The sequence below is a fragment of the Rhea pennata genome, chromosome Z (assembly GCF_028389875.1).
Source record: "Rhea pennata isolate bPtePen1 chromosome Z, bPtePen1.pri, whole genome shotgun sequence".
NCBI lineage: Eukaryota > Metazoa > Chordata > Aves > Rheiformes > Rheidae > Rhea > Rhea pennata.
In genome coordinates this window covers 7,957,198-7,978,818 of record NC_084702.1, presented here as the reverse complement: position 1 = coordinate 7,978,818, position 21,621 = coordinate 7,957,198, and the positions used below count along the sequence as shown (strand labels likewise).

At 37.2% G+C, this 21,621-nt stretch overlaps 1 protein-coding gene across 4 annotated transcripts in view; it reads left to right on the top strand.

Moving 5' to 3' along the window:
* The window catches only part of SMARCA2 (SWI/SNF related, matrix associated, actin dependent regulator of chromatin, subfamily a, member 2), a 109,401-nt gene that overhangs the window by 739 nt on the left and 87,041 nt on the right, over positions 1 to 21,621 (top strand). For 2 of the 4 annotated variants that reach the window (XM_062599042.1, XM_062599040.1), the window contains exons 2-3: positions 9,203 to 9,463; positions 16,192 to 16,315. In XM_062599042.1, coding sequence (XP_062455026.1) covers positions 9,239 to 9,463; positions 16,192 to 16,315 — 349 coding nt within the window. In that variant the 5' untranslated portion in view covers positions 9,203 to 9,238. Of the gene's footprint in view, positions 1 to 415; positions 623 to 9,202; positions 9,464 to 16,191; positions 16,316 to 21,621 lie in introns of those variants that run through there. The other 2 variants (XM_062599041.1, XM_062599044.1) reach the window with 2 other exon arrangements.

Sequence of the window (21,621 nt, the reverse complement as noted above, 5' to 3'; positions counted from 1 at the left end):
CAGCGCTACGCTGCTTCCCCTTCGGCGCCTTTCGGCCTGGGTTTCTCGATCCGTCAGTCGCTCCTTCTGTAAAGGTGTCGCGGTGCGCGTCCCAAAATAGCGCTTCCCCCTCCCCCTTCTCCCCCGGTGCAGGGACCATGCCCGGCACGCGAGGCGGAGAAGCAAAAAACATGCGCTAGCAATTTTATAATCGCCTTCTAAGCCAAAAAAAAAAAAAAAAAAAAAAAACAAAAAAAAACAAAAAAAACCACTTTATTTCCGGTGTGCGCGGATTTTTTTTTTTTTTTTTTCCTGAGCAGGGCGGGCGGGAGGACGCGCACCCACGCGGGCGCCCAGGTAGAGGCAGGCGGCTGGGAAGGGGGCGTCCGCGGCGGCGTGGTCAGCGCCGGGAGAAGTTCTCCGCTGCGGGCGGAGGCCGTCCGTGTGGCGGATTTCCCTTTCCTTCCTTCGCTCTGCGTGTGCGAGTGGCGGCGGGCAATCAGGAAGTCACCGCCGCCGCACACGGAGGCGCGTTTGATCGGCGCGACACGGCGACGCACGGCGCGGCGGGCGGCCTAGCCCCGCCGCCGGGCCCTTCCCCCGCCGCCGCTAGCCCACCTGCCGCCGGCCCCCCGCCGCCGAGGTAGAGGCTGCGGGGCCGAGCCGCTGCTTGGCGAGGAGGGGGCGGGCAGGGCGCGGCGCGGGCGCTTCTAGCCTATCGGCGGGGGCGAAAAACTTTCTAGAAGGGCAGGCGAGCCGCGGGCCCTGCTGGCTGCGCCGGTGGAGGGAGGCGGCGGGCGGCCGGCGGCGCGCCGCTGAGGCCTACGCGTCGCCCGGCGCTGCCGGAAGAGCCGCGCGCGGCGCCCGGGGGCGGGGGGACGGGGGGAGCGTTAACGGTCGCGTGCGGCGGCCGTTAACGGTCGCGCGGCGGCGGCGGGGGGCTCGAGCCCTCTGCCGGGGCAGCACCGAAGTTCGCCAGAGCCTCAAACACATGGTGCCTTCCCACCGCCGTGCCTGGCTCTCGCTTTGAGAGCAGTGGAGTTTCCGATCTCCCTCCATCCCTCCAACCGAGCATTTAGCCTCTTGGGACAACACAGTGCACAAGACTGAAAAAAAAGTTGCTGCTCTTAACTCTTTCCTTTGTATTTTTTTTCTTTCTTTCTGAAATACACGTTGTTATCAAATAAATGCCGTGGCTGAGTGTCGGTGTAGCTGCCTAGATCATGCCGAATTGATTTTTCTTGATACCTGCTGTTCAGTTTGTTGTTGATGTTAAGACCTGCCAGACGTTAGGTGAAATCTGTTCTTTTTAGATGTCTTTGATGAATGTTTTAGATAGGTAAGTAATTAATTAGTTGAGTTGAATAGATTTCATATATATGTATATACACACACACACATAAAGCTTTTCCTATATTAAGTAAAATAGTACAAAAACGTAAAAAAGGTACTACTTAACTTTTGCTAGAAAATGACGTGGCACTCAATGCCATATCAGTCAGTACTGCATTGTTTGATTTGTATTCTTTTCTGCTTTTTTAGATTTCTTAAGTGTTTCTTAATTTTAACCATGGTCACTAAGACTGAGACAAATTAACATTATGCCACAATTTAATTCCTTTAGCGGTATACTCCTTGATTGTTCAGAGGTGGGGCAGCCTTCTCTGTGCAAGTTAGTGTATTGTTATGCAAATAAAGGCACACTTTCTCTTTGGGGAAACTAATTGCTCTATTACTCTCCTTGACTTCTGTTTCTTTTGTCCGTTTGTTACTCTGAGGAAAAGATGATGTACCAAAGGGATAGGCTTAGAGATAAGTTTTTATGTCCAATTGTAATATATCAGTAACAGTAGGCAAGAAGATTGTATGGGTAATGAGCATCTTAGAATAAATTCATTTAGGGGTACCCTGTAGCACATGTGAGCTTGACAGAGGTGAGGAAGCATCATCATTAAATACACTATTTCTCTCATGAGTTCTGTGTCAGCTTTAGGACTAGTGTTCTGCAGTGCTTCACAGGACCATGCACCACAAGAGTGTGTTCAGTGCAGTTTTAGATCTTTTGTTCATTTCTAAAATGGTCTGTTAGCATTTCTTGTCAAGTTTGAAAAGTGCTTTGGCCAACACCTGAGGTTTGAAACTGACAAGAAAAAGGTGCTCTAGCTAGCATTTTTATATTAAATGTATTTTTGACAAAGATGTAACTGAAATTAATATCTGCAGGTGTATTTTTTCAGTTTTTATTGGACTTTGAACTTAGGGTCAGAATGTGCACGGTAGCCAAAAAACGTGCACTTTTTCAAATCCTGAGGTTTTGATCTTAATTAATTATGATCCTGATTAATAATATTGTTTGATCCTGATAAATAATATTTCTATGATCTAGTGATTCTTTTCAGAAGGATTTCCTTTTTTATATGAATAAGACTATTATTACAAATCATTAACTAAAATGGTTCTTATATTTTGGATTTCTTTCTACTATAGTGGAAAATCTCCATGTATACAAAGTGCTTCCTTGATCTCCACATTTTTTGCAGTTCATTAATTAAGTTTTCCGTTTCTGTTTGATCCTGAAGTGAAGTAATAAATATGAAGTTATGACATAAAGATCACTTACCATGAAAATGGCAACGTGGAGAAGCTTATGCTATATTTACAGGATAAAACAATTGCATATGAATAAGTGAAAGAAGTAAGCCCTCCTTAAAAGCATTTGTGGTAGTTTGCGAATGTAGCAGGATAAGAAGACAGAGAGATTCAAAACTGTTTTTTTTCTGATATGTTTAAAATCATCGCTTCTTGTGTACAAACATTTTTATTTCTGCCTCCTCTTCATAGAAAATTTTCTATGTCTTGCTTTAGGCTATGAGCACAGAACGAGAATTGTTTTTTTTTCTTCAGGAAAAATGTTAAAAATAAGTTCATTGTCCTGCAAATCATACTATTATATTATCTTCAGTGATATTTTGTCTTAAGTAACTTTTATTAATAACAAACTTCTTGTTTCTTCCTCCTCTTCCCTTCTCTAAGTAAAGACAAGTCTTGCCAGCAATACACTGAATTTCTTTCCTTCTACCCACCTCTAATTATGGCTTTTGTTTTTCAGAATCTAATGTGAAGATGATAATCAATAACTGTGATTGATGCCTGTAGAAAAGGTCACAGCATGGAAACTTAATCCGTAACCAGTCAGCACTCTCATGAGTCAGTTTTGTATCCCCTAAATGTACAGTAGAATCTGCACATGTAGCACTGAGTAGTGCTAATCCAAATGTGGACTTGATTTTAGACATTGACAGCTTGTCTGTGATGATTATGGTTGTGGGGTTGAAGAGCAGTTCACTAACCTCCTAACTCCAGCTGTCAGCTCTAGCCTTTCCCAAAGGCTGCTGCCTTCTGAGGCAAAGCCATCCAAAGGGATTGCATGCCTGTGTTTAAGCATCTTAGGTGAAAACTTTGATGAGAAAGCTTATACCTAACTTCTGTGAACTCTGACTTGGGATGACATCCCTTGGACTGGCAGGTTTAGATCCCACCCCAGATTTTTAGCTAGTGTTTTCTTGGTGCTGATTTTAGTTTCTCATATTAGGACTATCCTAAAGTAAGCTGTCTCAGCATGCAATTGCGTTACATGACTCCAGAGTGAAATGTATGGTGCAAGCACACATCCTTTCTGCTAGCTGTGCCGTGGGGGAGGGTAGCAATGTTTGGTAGAGGGCTGGAGAAACCTGTGAGACGGTGTCCAGAGCTTGTTTGTCTCTGTCTGAAGTATCTGCATATGCAACTGAAGTTCTGTGTTTCTGATTATGTGGTTTGAATGACAAACTGCAATTTCCCTTGCAGAAGTGATCTTGAAGTTACAATAAAGTTAATACCTGGGTATGTAAAGGCACATCTTCAGCTGTTAGTGTGTTCTAATTCTTTTATGTGAATTGAACGACACTATTTTATGTCAGTTGAAAATTTGACTCTTCTCCTTTGCTGATTTTATGTTGTTTCATATATACCTGTTAATTGACTAAATTGTTGTTTGATGGAATGGCAATAGTGAAGTCCTAGTAAATATTAATACGCAGTGTCCTATGAGACATACATGAGAAATACAGAGTACTGACTTGCTTATAAATTTTCTAAATTATTTGTTTAATTATCAGTTCTTCAATTCAGTCAATTCTTAAACTTCCCACATTTTCATTTAGTTGTTGCGGGGACAGGTTTAGCTCAGTTGGTTAGAGCGTAGTGCTGCTAATGCCAAGATCGTGGGTTCAATCCCTGTATGGGCTATGCTGAGGGTTGCACTAGATGATCTCCCGAGGTCCCTTCCAACCTTACCATTCTATGATTCTATGATTGTTAGCAAATTAAGCAAAAACCACAAATCATTGATGACATCACTGCACTTTCTATGGCAGCATAAGAAAGGAAATCCTGAGTTACCCTGTTCGCAGTAACAGGATATCGTGCTTTCATAATGTATCTTTCCAAAACTATCAGTGTCTCATAACTCCAGTTGGGAATGAAGGGGGAAAGTGGACTGTGGTTAACTGTTTTCCTGTAGAGGTACACTTAGGAAGAGGTAGTCTGCTTTGCAGTGTGATAATAGCATGTGGCTAATGGTTGGATCTGCATTGCCTTTTCATCATCTAAGTGGTGCAGTTATCCTTGCTTTCTATTGTCTATCCAGAGCTGAGAATCTGGCTGAAAACACTCTGGCTGAGACTCAGTTTGGGTTGACTCAATCTGGAAAAGGCAGAAGTTACATTGTATGATGAAGAGACACAGCTAAAGAAATTACAAATACTCAACTATTCCATCTTCCTAGACTCAGTCTAACTACTGTATGCCAAAGCAATTCACAATCTCTGGATCTGTTGGGGTGTCCAGCTGGCCTCGAATTCCAAAGTAGTGGTGGTAGTTTCTTGCCTTTTCTGTTTTAGTTTTAGATCTACTATACTTTTTCTCATCTGAAGGAAATCCATGCCTATGTTACTCTGGGGTTTGTAGCAGCTTTATACCAAGGTATGTGCAATATGCTTGGATGCTGTGTGCACCAAAATACTGAGCTAATAGCAACCTCACTGTACAATAAAACAGCTGCGTCTACAAAGCTTTGTGAGTGTATATAAATGAAAGTGCAGAACATTTGTGCTTAAGGATTATCCTTGTCCTAATACCATTCTCAAAATTTTTGTAATGTAGATACTCACAATTCTGAATCTTTCATCCAGAAATAGTTGAGCATTTTGGCCAGATGCTAGATCTTTCTCTTTAGCTCTTGGTATTGAGGCTCCTTTTATGTTTGTATCTGGCTAAGTCACCTTGGCACTGATAATTTTTTTTTTCTGTCTAAGCTCTGATATGTCCAGAAGAGGTGGGAGAAAATTTCTGAGACCACAGGAAGAACTGCATGATTCACCGCAACTGATTCAATCCCTGCTTGTTCTTTGGCATGGGCTCAAAATATAGAAATGGTTTGATTTGAATACATATTCTGTCTGGCAGAAAGAGCTACCTTCATCTGAGGGGGCAAAAAAAGGAAAAAATAACGGATGGTACATAGCAGGAATCTCTGTGTTCAAAGCTAAGAGAAAAGGATCTGGCCTGCTATTTGAGGCTGTTAATGGAATAAATCTGGTGATGCTGATGTATGTTAATCTAGGCAATGTTTTGGTTTTACAGTTAAAAGCTGTCTCTTTTTCGAAGTTGCGTGAATACTCCTGTGAGAGTTGTGAGGAAATTGTGGGACTGGACACTTGAGAAACAGTTAGACAGTATGTAATACTTTTGAGGATCTGGGTCAGCAGCAGCATCATTTGGGGGCAATGTGATGGAAATTTTTTTTCTCACTTCATTACAATCCAATTCATTAAAAATGTTGTAAGTGTTTACACTTTTTTTCATGACTCTGAATAGGTACTCAGTAAATCAGTACTCCAAATATCTAACTTTTGCAGAGATCTGGTTAATATTGTTTATCTGAATATATGCACCAGAATTTACCTAAGCTATGTGAGTGTTAGACGCTGGCCACTGTTGCATCTGGTGTCTATTGGCAGATTTTTGCTTTGACTTCAATGAGATTTTTGTAAGAGCCTAAAGGAATTGGGTATCTAGTGCTTATTAAATTTTGATTAGAATCAATTGCCTAATTTATACAGGCTTTTTGTAGAATCTCAATCTTATCAAATAAAAACTGAGTCAAAAGCTTTTTAGCAGTTCTGCAAACAGATCCTGAGTTGACAGGGTCATGTATAATGTGTTTTAGTTTATGGCAGTGGCTGTTTTTCCCTTTTACCAGAGAAAACCACTTCCTCTCTTTAAATATCTTGGTGTTCTTGGGCAGGACCTGTGCACAGGTGTTCAGGTAATATTTTCCAATATTTTCTATTCCCTTGAGTATAGGTCTTACTCCTTTTGTTTTCATGAAAACTGTTCTTTGACAAATAGAATCTGTTAATACACATCTATCTAAGAAGATTCACAATATTATCTTCTCATAAGATTGGGTGAATTTATCTCCTCTGAACAAAAACAAAATGAAAGGACTTGATCTGGAATAAGGAGTGCAGCATTCCCCTCTGGTAGTGATTGTTTTTTACAGCTTGGGCACTTACTAACCCATTAAAAAGAATATTAAATCTTTATAATTTGCTTACTGGAACTTTTTAATGTGTGTATATAAATAAAATTGCGACCAGGAGCGTGGAAACTGAGACCAATAAATTTTTATGAGAACCATAAGTTAAGTTTGAAATAAAGGTGCATGGGATGAGGGATTTTGATAACCTTTTTGTTAGACAGATTTAGGCAAAAGTATTTTGTAAAATATGACATTATGTGATATTGTGCACTGTTAGTAATTGTTTTACTTAAAAATTGATGGTGTAACAACTCTGTATACATTTTTCATGATAATGGTCTTGGTGTTAGGTTCTACCTTGTTAAACTGACTGAATTTAGCTTCCAGCATACAGAGGGATTCAGCTGTAAGGGTGCAGTCTTAGCACACTCCTGTATTTTGCAATGTAGGAATCATCTCTCATAAAAATTCTTTGCTCTGTGGAAATATCTGTTGTCCTTCATACAGTGAAATTGCATATATCATGGCATGATATATGCAGTTGTGATAATTTTTAAAACATGATTCTTTTTGTGGTGATGTTGTGGGATTATGAGGGACTAATTAGCCACTCAAGTGCTCGTTGTTGTCTTATGTCTTGAACAGAGAAACTTCAAAGGTACCACCCTGCCTTACCTTGCAAGGAAATAGGATCCTAAGGTAGTTTATTTTGAGTGAGAATATTTTATTTTAAATGATTTAAACAGCCCTTGTGCTAGTTTGTTGTCTTGAATCAGAGGAGAGTAAGCAACTAATAAAGCGTAAGAGGGAATTAATAAGCATTTTGGTAGCATTTTGTCTGCTGTATTGGTTCTAATTGCTAAATACTCTTTTGATTGTGGAAGAAAAAGGATCGTCAGTTCTATAAAATTTAAATTGCCAAATTACCAGCAGAAAGCACCAATACACTTTTTCTTATCCCTATCATGTCTTACAAATGGACTTCTTTTTTTGTTTGGTAGGAATCTTGGGAGGGTGCTTTATTTTTTTTTTTTTTTTTTGAGCATTGCTTTCTTAGTATGACTTTGGCTAGCCAGGGTACTGGCAGGGTTGTAATGTGGGTTTGTACAAGTTGTCTCATAGCAGGGTTTACACTAGTCCCTCACACCAGAAAGGAACTACTGGTAATTATGGATAATGATAAACCTGTAAGTTGAAAGTGGAACACTATCTTCTGCTGAAAGTCCTGTAAGGAGAGAAGATGGGTTAGGGAGATCTCCTAGGTCTTAAAACGTACTATCGAAATATTGCAGAATAGAACACTTCTGTAAAATACTTGGTTTTCTTTCTATTGGTTTAATTGTTATGGGACAAGTACCCAAGGGCAGGTAACCTTATTATAAAACTACACTCAAAGTAAATTTTAAAAAAGTAAGTAGGCTAAGCCCATCTAATAGTGAATTACGGCTGGATGTGGGGAACTTAACTTGCTTTCTTGGGCTGGCACTGAGATTCTACTTGCTTTCTTATGCTAGCACCAAGACTCCCGTGTCCTTAAAGGAAAGCAATTTAGAAATTGAAATGAGCATTTTTTTTAAACAAGGTTACTTATCTGCTGATTTGACTCCTCAGATAATGAGATCATTGTGTGATCAAGCGCATCAAAATGGTGCTGCTAGGAAGTGGGGAGTACCAGGCAAGGTGACTGGTTTTGTTGATAGCAGCTGATCATCACTTCTGTAAAAGTATGGCAACCCTGTCACGATGGTACAATACACAGGCATTAGCAGACTAAAAGTTCCCAATGTTAGACACCAGTGAAAGTTCTTGGAAAGTTGGAGAAGAAGAATGTTTCAAGTCTGCCTCAATCTGTTCTTTTAGGAACACAGAAACAAAAAATAGCAAAAGGTAGTTTTCTAGCAAGTGAAGGCCTATAATTCATTTTCTGAGCTCATACCATTTTGTAAGTCACTTGAGCTGCATTCTTGTGGCTTGTGACATCAGCAGAACCCCTCAAGTAAGTTACAACTGGGTTCAGTCCAAAGCAATCTGTTGTCTTTTATGTTGTCTGTTTCGTTTGATATTGTGATTGCATACAGAGATAACCAGAGAGGTCTTAAGTTAAATATTTTTTAAAAAGTCATGAAATAGTTTTAGAATGATTTTTAATACTTTTCCTGCTCTCTCACTGTGCGTTTTATAAATAAGAATTGCACTGTATCTGATGAATTAGGGGGAGATTTCAGAACAAGCATGTCTGCTCAGAGATGCGGAACAGTCTTATGTGCCTTTAGGTGTTCTGTGCTTTACTCTTTGTAATGTAATTTGATGATTTCAATTCAGCTGAATTCATATTCCCTGGTAGACGCTTCTCTTAGCATAGAAACTTTTCTTATGTGGATGATACATAAACATCCAGAAACTGACTGAACTGTCAAGTTCCTTGAACCTTCTAGGCGGCTTTTTGAAGGATGGGCATACTAATATATCATGTTAGGGATCACTTAGGCATTTTCTACTGATGAGAGCTTGTGTGTGTGTGTGTGTGTGTGTGTGTGTGTGTGTGTGTAATGCTTACCAGCAGATTTTCTTCATTAAGTATTTTTTTCAATGCCCCTAATGTCACATAGAAATTCTGTTTTCATTTTGTTTTGTTATTAGAGCGATTCTGCTTATTGAAAAGGAGACAGAAAATAGATGTCCACGCCTACAGACCCTGGTGCCATGCCTCATCCTGGTCCTTCCCCTGGACCAGGACCTTCACCTGGACCGATTCTAGGACCTAGCCCAGGACCAGGGCCATCTCCTGGCTCAGTACACAGCATGATGGGGCCAAGTCCTGGTCCACCCAGTGTCCCGCACCCAGTGCCGACAATGGGGCCTACTGATTATCCACAGGAAGGCATGCATCAAATGCATAAGGTAATAGCTTTTTACAAGTGAACCTTTTTCCCCTAGAGTTTTCTCCACTGATAAAAAACATACTTGTACTACATTTAGACCTGCATAAGACGTATTCTATTTCATGTGGAAGTGGAGCTACAATCTTAATTCTATCTTTATTATTAAAGATAATAATAAATATATCAGACTAAACACAGCTTGCTTGTTTTTCAACAACAACTTTCAACAACTTCAACTTTTCAACAGGATAGACCTTACTAGAGAATAAATTTGGAGTAGTGTAAAATCATTCTAACATTTTTTTTTGTAATTAAATAAATGTTCTTGTAAGATATTTTTTCTTGTGCTCCGTTTTGTGGTCTGCTACCATATTGCATATTTTCTGAGTTTTTTTTTTTTTTTTTTTTTTTGTTTTACGTGAAAATAGGTCTCTTAAAAATTATTTTAACTCTTAAAATGCTCATGTCTACAAATTTGTTTAATATTCTGTGTGGATGGAGAAAGTTTGTTTCCGGATTAATTTACATAGGCTTTGTTTCACTAAGGAATTTTAAACTATATAATTTAGAAAAGGTGAATAATCTGACTTCAGTCATTGTTGTTTTATGCTTAAAGTTACATGTGTGCTTAGACAATCATCAGTGTCCTTTGGTTCGAGGAAGTATTTTTCTGTCTAGAGTATTTCTTTGAGAATATTCTATTAAATATTCACATTTTATTAAATTGTGAAGCAAAGGTTTAGAATTTATGATAATTTTAATTTTACTTGCAGAAATATACAATAACAGCTTATAGAGCCAAGTTCAGAACAGTGTTGGTGCTACTTGGTATTGTTATAAGCACATGCAGAAAACATCAAATAATAGTTTTAAAAGCATTTCGTTTTTTTTTTCCTTTTGAATTGGCAACTTCGTCAAGTTTCTACTTTTGTGTCTGTATTAATTTAAGTCATTAAAACAGAAGTTGTTTTATCCAGTCAGTGAGGATACAATACTGTCATCTTTTGCATGAAAAATTGTATCATTAAAACTTTTGATAACACAAAGACAGTTGAGGTGATGGAGAACCATGATCCAGCTCCCCATCTGTGCAGAACTGTTGTAATTGTAATCTCTGAGAGGTTAGCACACTGAGTACTTAGTTTTGCATGTGAATCTTGAAGAATCTAATTTAGCTGCTAGCCAGATTAGACATTTGCAATTGATATTCCTTGTTTATGGAGTCAGTTACAGTCCAAGCTTCCAGGGGTCTGGTAAATTCCTAAGGCTTCACAAACAGCCAGGGTTTACATCTTCAGCTCTCTGTTATTTCTGTTTTGAAATACTGTACAGCCACACAAAAGAGTGGCAGCACCATGAACTTTCTGTAGAACAGCTGAATGCTCCATACAGTATATCTTTAACTGCTATATCCTGGTTTACCTTTTGTGTTCCTTAGTAGATATTTGCTATGTCAGCGTTAGAAAAAGAACAGCAAATACCATCCTACAAAGTTCTTCTGGAGAGTCTAGAATCATCTGAGAAATTCTGTGAGGAAGAGTAGAATTTCTCACATTGTAATGTCTCAAGGCATTGACAAGTTTTGAAGAATGTACCATGACTCTGAAGAGTCTGGATAGTACACTAAAAGGTGATCAGTCAGTATACCCAGAGAAAAATTACTTTCCCTCTTCTGTCCTATGATTGTGAGAATGAGATTAAGGCTATAATTTCCCAAGTATTTTTTTTTCAGTAGCAACATTGTTTGAATGCCCTTGCTCTTCTCTAGGCTCCCTCTGCCTCTCCTTCTCCCTCTCCCTCTCTGTGAGAAAGGGTGAGTGCAGGAGCATGCAAGACACAAAATCGGTCTGTTGAACTGATACAGGTGAAAAATTAATATTTTTTTCTTGTTAAATATTTTATTTTAGATCAATTTCCTGGTCTCTCTTCCTGTGCAGCCCACAAGTAGTGTATTGGGACAGCTGAGGGAAGGACAAGGGGAATGGTTAATTTAAAACTGCTGTCAAAGTGTGCCTTCAGAAAATTTTGCAGATAATCTTGAGTGTTGTTCCATGTAATTCAAAAAGTGTCTAATCAAAATGTGGTCAGCCAGGTGCAGTTTACAGTTTGGCTAGATAATTATTTTCTTTCTGCGTAGTGTTATATAAAGCAATTTGACTTTTAAGTCATGATGCAAGACTGTACTTTACTTTTCCTAATGAGAACAAATGAAAGAAGTGAGAGATTGGGCAAAATATGTTCCAGTTCTGCAACTACTTTTAGGATATGTATATCTCTGCATACATATGCAAATTAGAGTGGTTCTTACGTTAAAATTCACAAACTAAACAGAGAAAGGCCTTCATTTTATATTGGATATCTGACTAGATTACAGAGAATAATGTAATGCATACAGAATAAAAAAAAATGCGTTAAGTACAAAAGTGAACTGATTGAGATAAGTTGTAATAGTAAATCATAACTCCCACAGTTTATTAACAGCAGTTAATTATTAACAATTAATTAAATTATTAATTTATTAACAGCAGTTTATTTAACAGCAGGCAATGTGAAGGTTAAAGACTCTATTCAGGTAATAACCAGAAAACTCGTCCATGAGAGAATTTATTGCAGTTAGGACAGAAGAAATAAATTAATCATCTTTCTTGGTACTTTCTGAAGTAATCTTTAGACTTAATGAAATTCTTAGGAGAGTCACTACAATTCTAATTTTTACTGAAGTATGTTGTGGCTGCGAGACAGCTCCACTGGTTCAAGGAGACATACCTAGAAGTCTTTGGGAAGGGGACAAACCATTACAGCCTAAAAGTGCTCTGAGCTGAAAATACTTGGAGGTCGCAAAGATAACTGAGGGAAACATTGTTATGTGGATGTCCTAATCTTACTCTTCTTGAGCATCCACTTATGGGGCCCTTTTGGAGGCATACCATAAGGATGGATGGTACTAGTCTGAATGGACTGAGTTGTCTGTATATACTTATGCCACGTGACTTTTAACGCTCTCATTTAGTTTTGACAACAATATATCTGTTTAATTTGCATGGTTCTTATTTGAGGAATGGAAAGCGCACTGTGTGCTCTGAGTTTATTTTCTGTTCTGTGTAATCATAACCTGAAACATAGTGACTTCTTTTGTGAATTTATAATGGAGTGTACTGTAAATGATTACTAGCTCTGGAAAAACTATTATAATGTCACAGACAATAGTATTACTTTGCTAGAATTGAGTGACAGAAAAAATAGTTTTCCTACAAAAATGACTTTTCTAAAACTGTTTAATGTATTATTTGTTCATTCAAATGTTCCATTAAAACAGAAAGCAAATGTTCTCCCCTTTCTTGATTGGTTAATAGATCTTTGAATATTAGACATCTTGGGTACCTTAAGGTGCTGTTCTGGTCCTGAAAGTAACACTTTTCTATTCAGTGAAGTGTTCCCTCCATTCCCTCTATTGTATTTGTTTACTTTATTAAGAGGAAAAAAGGTATTGCTGTGGGCATTAAAGGATTAGCAGAGCCCTAGGAAAAAAACTATATTTTAATGATTTACATATGATAGACAGGATTGTTGGCCAAGTCCCTACCGTAAGGGCAACCAGAGTCAGTCTCATTGTCCATTAGTTCAGCCTTCAGTTGCACTATGCAGTTACATGACAACAGACTGCTGTGTGGCTTATATAGAAGGTGCAGGATCTAGAAGAAGTCTAGTTTTATACTCAGCTCTTGGTCTCTGATTTCAAGGTGAGTGGTCTTAATCTTTTTTAAGGAAGGAAGCAGGAAAAAAGAAGACACTTTAATCTGATAGTTTTCCTAGAAGTAGATTAAATAGTGATTTAATGCAGTTTGTGGGAAGACCTTGGTTCCTAAATGAAGAGCAAAAGTGATATAGTTAAAATATTCCCTGTACTTAAGGCACTACCTAAAATGCCAGCTCTTGTAAGTATGGGCTTGTGTGTAGTTAAAGGTATCTCATGATTTCTGGAAGCACTGTTCCCTGTTAAGCCTGTACTGCACCAATTCTTACTTACATGGAACAATGAAAAAGAGTAATGTGTGCTTACGGTTGAATATGTCTCAACTTTATATTTCCCTTCTGTGCTATGATAATATCAAAAGAAATGAAAAGAACCTTACAACAGTGGTGCTGTTTCGGTGTTACAGGTTATATTTTTCATGCCAACGATGTCTCTTAGGAAGATATCTTTAATAATTTATACAGGATTGAAGGATTTACAGAAATTGCATGAGTATAAGGTCTTTTCTGTAGAGTTGTGTTTTTTTTGTTGTTATCCAACTCTGTAACTATACAGTGATTCAAAGAGGTTATGAAAAATAATCATTTTTCAATTTTTATAGTCCTCTGCTCATTTATCTTCTCTATTTAATAGTTTTTTTCTTGGACAGTAGAGCTGCTTTCAGATTAAAAATATACTTGAAAGCATAAAGCCATCTGCATAAGTTAGCAATACTGTAATAATTAAAACTGATTTTATCCTCAAATGGAAAAATTCATGTCATTTTTATCTTTCATAGCTTTGACAATAAAAAACAGATTAATCAAGTCTACCTTTCCCAATCTGTTTCTAATGAATTGCACTTTCAGTTTCTTACAGCATAATTTCTACAAACAAAAACAAGCCTTTTTTGCTATATTTAGGCTCCCTTCCATTATGCTTGAAACATTTCAATTGGCTAGAGATTTTGTTTATTTGAAATATTTCTCTTAAAAAAAAATTCTTTTGTCAACTCTTTGCACAGAACCATTTCTTCAATTGAAGTTCCTTTGTGTCACCACAGATCCTTTATTTTCCTTTTTTTCTTCTTTAATTCTCTTTTCAAAAAAGTAATTCTACCCAGGCATTTGCTTTCGTCTTCACTGCTGCTCTACCTCTTCACTGGTGCTCTTTGTTAATGTCAGCCCCTTCCCCTGCCTCCATGTGCTTGTATCCTAGTGCCCTCACTCTGTATGCTGTGTCACATCCTAGTCCATTCAGAGCTGTCTGTATCCAGAGAGGTGCTGCTTCTGCTTTCCATCAGTGTAGTGACATCCTCCCTGCAGTGACACCACAGATGTGTTGCTATCAGGAGTCCTCTGCTCTAAAAAGGAGATCCAGTCTTCTGCACAATCTCTCTCTCTCCTCTTGGAGGCTCTAAAGATTTGGTCCTGGACGTGTACCATGATTTTTGTAATAAAAAATAGCTTCTCAAATAACAAATTTTTTTCTTTTTATCTGATATAGGCTCTGTCTTTTCTTTTTTTTCTTTTTTTTTTTTTTTTTTCATGAAAACGACATGTTTTGTTGAAAAGTAAGAAATCCATGTTGCTTCTCTCTTTTTAGCCTGGAGTTTCTGATAAGGAAAAAAATCATATCAGTGGAATCTTTCAGAAGCAACAGTAAGCCAAAGAAACAAATGATTACAGATTTTTATTATTTTATTATTATTCCAAAGGAAAATGGGAAAACTATATGAAGGATTTATCAATTAAAATTTAGAATTATTTTTCCCTCTATGTACATAGAAAGAATGACCAGTGCTTAGTTCTGTTAATTGATTCGTGTACAACAGATTGCTCAAACAGAAGAAATGCAACAGTTTCTTTTTTTATAACTTCATGTAGCTTCTTTTACATACTTTCCATTAATTGACTGTGTTTTCCATTGGAATAAGTTTTCCTAACTCTGTATTTTTTTTCTTTGAAAGCGTTCTCAATGAGTAGGTGTGCATTAAGATACAACAGTCTGATTTCATGCTAGGGCTTGCAAGACCAGTTAATATTTAGTATACATTCATGTATATATTACAAAGAGAGGCAGAGTTGCAGATTTTAGTAGGGAGAAATGGAGTGAATGCTGCCAGCTTTTTTCTTCCTTGTACAAAGCCTCGCAAGCATTCTAAGTCAGCAGTTAATGAGCGGAATCTCTGTCATGCTTATGGACCTGATGGAATTCTTGCTTTCAGGTAAATATTTTTGGTTTTCTTAAGGTCTCTTTTCATTCTGATGTTACAGCATTTTCTGGTATTACCTATTTTCACATCCAGATTCTTGCAGCTTCTGTTGGGAGCCTTTTCCAGTGCTCTGTATGCCTTCAGCATATTTTTCTGACTCTAAGTTGTCTTCTCTTTGCTTTCTTAGAGAGTCGCTTGTCCTTGTTTTGCCTTTTAAATACCATTGAGATTGTTGTTTTTCAGGAGTGAATGAGGCGACAGTGACTGTAGGGGAGCAAGTAGTTGAACAGAACCAAGTCTTCCTTTATTCCGGTGCTTTTCTCTGTTTTTTGCCTGCAAAGAGGCTACCTCCTGCAATGAAACTTTTATGTTTGAAGAGAAGCAGTGTTTGGAGTGTTCCAGTAGAACAGTGACTGAAAGGGCAAAGTTTGGGTTAAAAATAACTCAGGCAAAGCCACAAGCTGTACTTTCCTGAGTTGGTGTGTGTTACAGTGTTTTGTAATATGAGGCCAATACAGTTCATGTGTTTGTATTTGGACAGTTTGCCTTCCTGGCATTGCCTAAAGCACATCAGGAAAAAAAAAAGGTGTTGGGGGAAGGAGGCAGAGAGAGGTAAGCCTTGTAGTGCTGTGCTTTACAAAATTTCTGATTCTGGAGGTGAAGTTTCCCATTGTTTTTACATTTCAAGAGCTTTAAGAGATATTTTTACTTTTCTGTATGTACATGTGTAAATTTTGAGTTAAAGTCCCTTAGATTTTTACATGCTATCTCTGTATAAATATTTATTTTGTTTTCACAGACCATTGATGGCTTGCATGAAAAAGGAATAGTTGAAGATGTTCATTGTAGCTCCATGAAGAGTATGCGACCTCCTCACCCTGGAATGGGCCCACCTCAGAGTCCAATGGACCAGCATAGTCAAGGTTTATAAACACTATGCATGCAATATTATTTAGAGTCCCCTTTGTGTCACAAAGAGTCAGAAGTAACATGGAACAGTTTTCGAGTTACTTCCTTTCTGCCGTATTTGGAAAGGATAAAGTGCAGTATCAGAGGATGAGGGGAATAACTTAATCCCCTTGCTCTCTAGAGTGCTCATCAGTCATGTACTGGAAAAAGGTTAATCCTTTTGGATCCAAGTCTGTGTCTTGGGCAAATAAACTATTACAGGTTGCAGTTCATATCTATAAAATAAATATTTTTTCTGATATTATGTGGTTATCATAAATTTAAATGGATTAGAATAGGACCTATTTTAAATGTATGATGAAGAAACATGATGTAAGAAAGAAGAATCCAAGCAGACCTGGAGTGACCTTCTTTAATATTAATCATGTTTGGCCAAGAGCTGAGCAAAGTTCTTGCCAAAAACGTGCATCCCAGAAATTAGAAACTTATTTCATTACAATTCTGCATGTCGTCTTTACATCATTTAGCTTGCAACATAAAAGGACATACATTCTCTAAGCAGCTCAGTATGCTGGAGATTTAACTGGACTAGTAACACCTGCTAGTATTAATTAGTTGAATAGATAAGGTTTGGTATGTTGTATAATTAGTTACTGTATACCAACACCTGAAGATACCAACTGAAATTAGGGAGCTAGTTTGCCTCTCTCTGCACAAACCTATTAATAGATGGTCCCTGTTTGATGTATTTACATGTTTGTAAGATTGAAAAAGAGAAATGGTGGAAGGAGGAGATGGATACAGATTAGCAAAATGATTTTACCTGACTTGTGTGACTTTTCAGTATCAATTTTTTGAAGTAGAACTGACTTTTGAAGGGAAAATTCTTCCTCAGAGAGGAAGAATCCACGAGAGTGGATTCTGGCCCATATATGGGACCTTTCTGTGCTACAGTAAAGCTAGTAGTAGTAACCATAGACACAACTTTGGCAGATGGACTTACAAAAGGCACTTGACTTGCTTCTGTATGACACTTCAATTTAGGATAAAAATAACACTAAGCAAAACCAATATAATGTATAGTAAACAGATTCACTTTAGCTAGTTAGGTGGCAGATTATTAAAAAAATGTAAATAAAGGATCAGTATCCGGTTGAGGATATTTCTAGGTAGACTATAATTTAGATACAGCTTTATTCTTGGTTTAGTGTTGTTCACTGGTTCAGAGATCCGGAAAAAACGTAAAATTAGTGCTAATTTACAGGTAGCACTGAGATTTAGCCTTAGATAACAAAAAGATAAATTACAAATGCTGGTCAGGATGCTCAATAGAGAGGGTTTATTTCTACAGCATGGATTTTAACACAGCCAATAACATAGTATATCTAGGAAAAATGTATTTTTTGTGTAGGTGGCATGAGACTATTATACCAAGCAGTAATACTGAAGGGAGTTTTAAGTTGTCATGGCAGACTTAAATGTGCGTTGTCATGTACATTGGAATGTACTACCTGCATTGATAAACAGGGGCATATTAAATGAAAAGCTATACCACCTTTGCTAATGAAAAAGGTGAGAGCTTTATAGTAATATTGTATTCTACTTGTATGTCTGCACTTCAGAAAAATATTGGAAAATTGTGCCATGTTTAGAAGGCACATACATGAGTCACTTGCAACTTGAAAGACTTGTGCTTTTGCCTGTAGAAAGTTAAACTTGAATATTTATTCTGTCAGGGTGAGAATTAACAGGTAACTGTGATTAGTCTGCACATTTCCAGTAGGTAAAAAAGGTTGTATTAGATGACTTGTATATCTAGCAAAAAAGTGAAATGGATTTTACACAAAGTTTAAATCAGACAAGTTCAGACCATATTCGATAGCTACATCTGATTTCATGAGGATAATTAACCCTTGGGACAAGGATTACCTGAAGATTTGAGGTATTTTTTTCTATATAAAATGCACACAGAGTTGTGATGAACAATCTTGAAATAAAGATCGCAAACTTACTAGCTAGAAAAGAGTATTTCCAAGGCAAATTGATACAGAATTTTGAGAGTAATGACTCTTGCAGTCTGTAGTGAGAATCAGTAATCTGACAGTTGTTGAGGTGGCTGGGCTTACTTTGATCAGCAAGTCAAAACCATGCATAAAAACTGAATCTGTAACAACTTTGTCATTCTGCTGGTAAATGTGTATTTGCTGTCTTGATAGCAGTAACTCTTCTGAGATGTTTACTTTTTTTTTTAACTGAAGATCACAGCTAAAATAAACTATGCAGCTTTATTATTTAGATTTTCTTAATATTCAGTGGTATGCTAGCATGCGTAAGGTTTCCCTTGTACTAGTTGAGACAGATTGTCAAATTTTTAATGCAGCCATATCCTGACAGAGTGTTTTTACAAACATCTGACATTGATTTGTGGGTGAAAAAACTCTTGAATTGGTATCTGTCTCCCCAACAGTTCTTCCTTTCCTCTAGAGTGGCAAATTGAAGGAGGAGTAACATTTCTGACTATTTCAAGTGACCAATTGTCTTTTCTTGAACTCATGCATGATATTGATGTTTCTGTTTAGTCTTGGTACCTTTCTTTTCATATTAACAGATTTAACAGAAAGAAGAATCTGTTGCTCTGAATTCGTATATAGCTGTTTATATAGTTTACTAGATTGATCTGAGTTTGGATTGCATTAGAAACTGTTCATCCTCTGTAGAAGAGCTGTGCTGAAAATACCAGGATCGATACCAGATATATGGAATTTACTGGTAAAATTTACTTTGCTAAACTGCTGAGCAGAATTATACAAAAATGAAAACTATGTTTAACTTATTTTTAAGAGGAATGGGGAGAAATTGCAGAGATGAGATCCTGAGCAACCTGATACGGCTTGGAAGTTGTCCCGCCTTTGGGGATTTAGCATTCAATATTTTGCTGCCTACTCTTTCACAGATTAAGCTAAACTGAATAGGTTAGGCTAAATTAAATTCAAAATCCTATATGGAGAATCTACAGGAAAGGAGTAGCTTTTTTCTGAGCAATTAACGAACTAGGTCTTTTAAGAATTTGCTGAACATTTATTGTGGGAATTCCTGTATGCCAGAAAAAAATGTATCTGAAATATCTTGTAGCAGAAAATTCAAAAGAAGGCCAGATCCTTTTTGTCTGTATCTTAAACATTCTTAAGCTCTGTATCCTATTTATTTATTTATTTAGAAGTACTTGTTAACCTCTGTCTTCATCCGTTACTCAGATCCCATGTGTGCATCCTAACCTATTAGTGGACTATGTGTAGTAAGTATGGAAAAAAGTCATTTGGGGAATTTATTAGGAGTAGCTTGTGACTACATGTTACCACCCTAGTAAACCTTCAGAAAGATTTTGGATTTAAAAAGGAAAACTTCCATATAGCATCACAAAATTTAGATCCTGTAAATGTCATATTTTACAGCTTTTATGAGAATTTTGGAAGGCTTTTGTCCTTTTCTCAAATGTTCTACTGAAATTTAGTTTTAATCCTTACTCTTGCAAATCCTAGTTTCCTTGTTGCCAAAAATCCTAGTGCGAAGGACTTTGAGGAAGGGAAAAAGTGTAATTAATATATGCCTAGAAATTTCCAAAGTAGTCTGCTTCCAAAAACTCCTCTGTGTCTAAGTCAAGGACTTGCTATTAATCCTGACAATTTCAGTTGTAAGTGCTGAATAGTATCCTGCCTTTCTGACTTCAATTTGGTAGTTCGGGTGGGTTTCTAGATCCTGAATCTTAAATCTATCAGTGATTCGGGACTGTATGACTTGGATAAATGTAATGTTGAGGAGGAAAGAAACTTTGAAAGGCAATTTTGGAAACAGTATATTTCAAGGCAGTTGTTAAAGCAGATTCTGAGATTTAGAAATGTAGTAGTAATGAATAAACTTTGCAGTATATCTCAGATTTTTAAAGTATATAGCCATAACACAATTCGATGTTTTACTTCTTGTTATGGCACAGTGTTTGTTCTTTTAAAGCAGTGAGTTTACAAGAGGGATTTTTAGCTTCTCTCCTTTCTTAACAAATAAATTAAAAAAAATTTCTAGGCAAAAGCAAATTAGTGGAAGGAGATTAATAAATGGAATAAATTTAAGATTATTTATCGTAGCTTTTATCATCATCAGTGGATATATAAACAATTTTTATGTTGACCTAGTAAATAACTTAAGGGATGCAAATATTAGAATTACTTACTTGCTTTCCTTTGGTTTCCTTAGCCCACTGGCCATATTTTTCCCTTATGTTACTTAATCTTACTCCCATCAGAGCTGTCATCTGTCTTTGAGTTCTTTAGTTATAATACTGAATTCAGTTTGTTTCTCTCTTACCTAGTCTTTTTCATATAAAACCTTTTTTCTCCAGTGTACCTTTATTTCATTTTTATTTTTTGTAGAACTGAAATCCTCTGTTCTCTTTCTTTTTTTCTTAGATATTTCAACCTTTAGTTTATTGTAGAATGTATTTATTCCTAGATTCCAGCGTTAGTGGATTCCTAGTTCTTTAGCACTCCCATCTATCCCCTTGTATAAATTCTAGGACTTAAAAATACTGGCATTTGCAAAATGAAGTTGAAACTACTACTAGATTTGCCCATGTTGCACATACTGGAAGACAAATGAGAACAGTGAAATTGTCTGGCTCACAGAAGCCTTCCTCTACGTATACATGAAGTTGCTGTAGTTTCACTTTGGAGTGTCAGAACAGTGGAGGAAGAGTAGATTTAGTGTAACAGAAATTAGGATGTTGGCATGAACTTCAGAGTTTCTGTGACCCACAAGTTTGTGAAGTGCATGGAAGATTTTTTGTTTTATTAGGCTTATCAAATTGATACAAGCATTAATTGTGCTGTACAACACAGGAGTGAAGTGGGTAAATATCTACCTCTTTCTCACAGATGGTGGACATCTTTAAAATCTAGCTGTATGTATTGCATTACTTGAAGGATCGATCTTTGTATTTTTCCTGTAACATGCTATGTGGTCTTAGACATCTCACCTGAAATTCTGTATCGTCACTTTTCATGGATGTGTTGTGAAGCTTTAGCAAATATATTTTAAGTGGAATTAAAATTCAAGCCTGAAACCACTGCATTGGCAAGGATTCTAATAGGGCGCAAGTACTGTTCGCTCCAGAATCATGCCTCTTCTGCTGGAACTTTGTAGTGTGCCACAATCTTCAGCAGTTTCTTCAGAAGATGAAATTTTACTCAGAGTTGAAATGCAGCATTCTTGAGCACTCAGGTCATAAAGGGTATTGAATGTTGTTCATCTAACTCAAAGTTTTAATCCA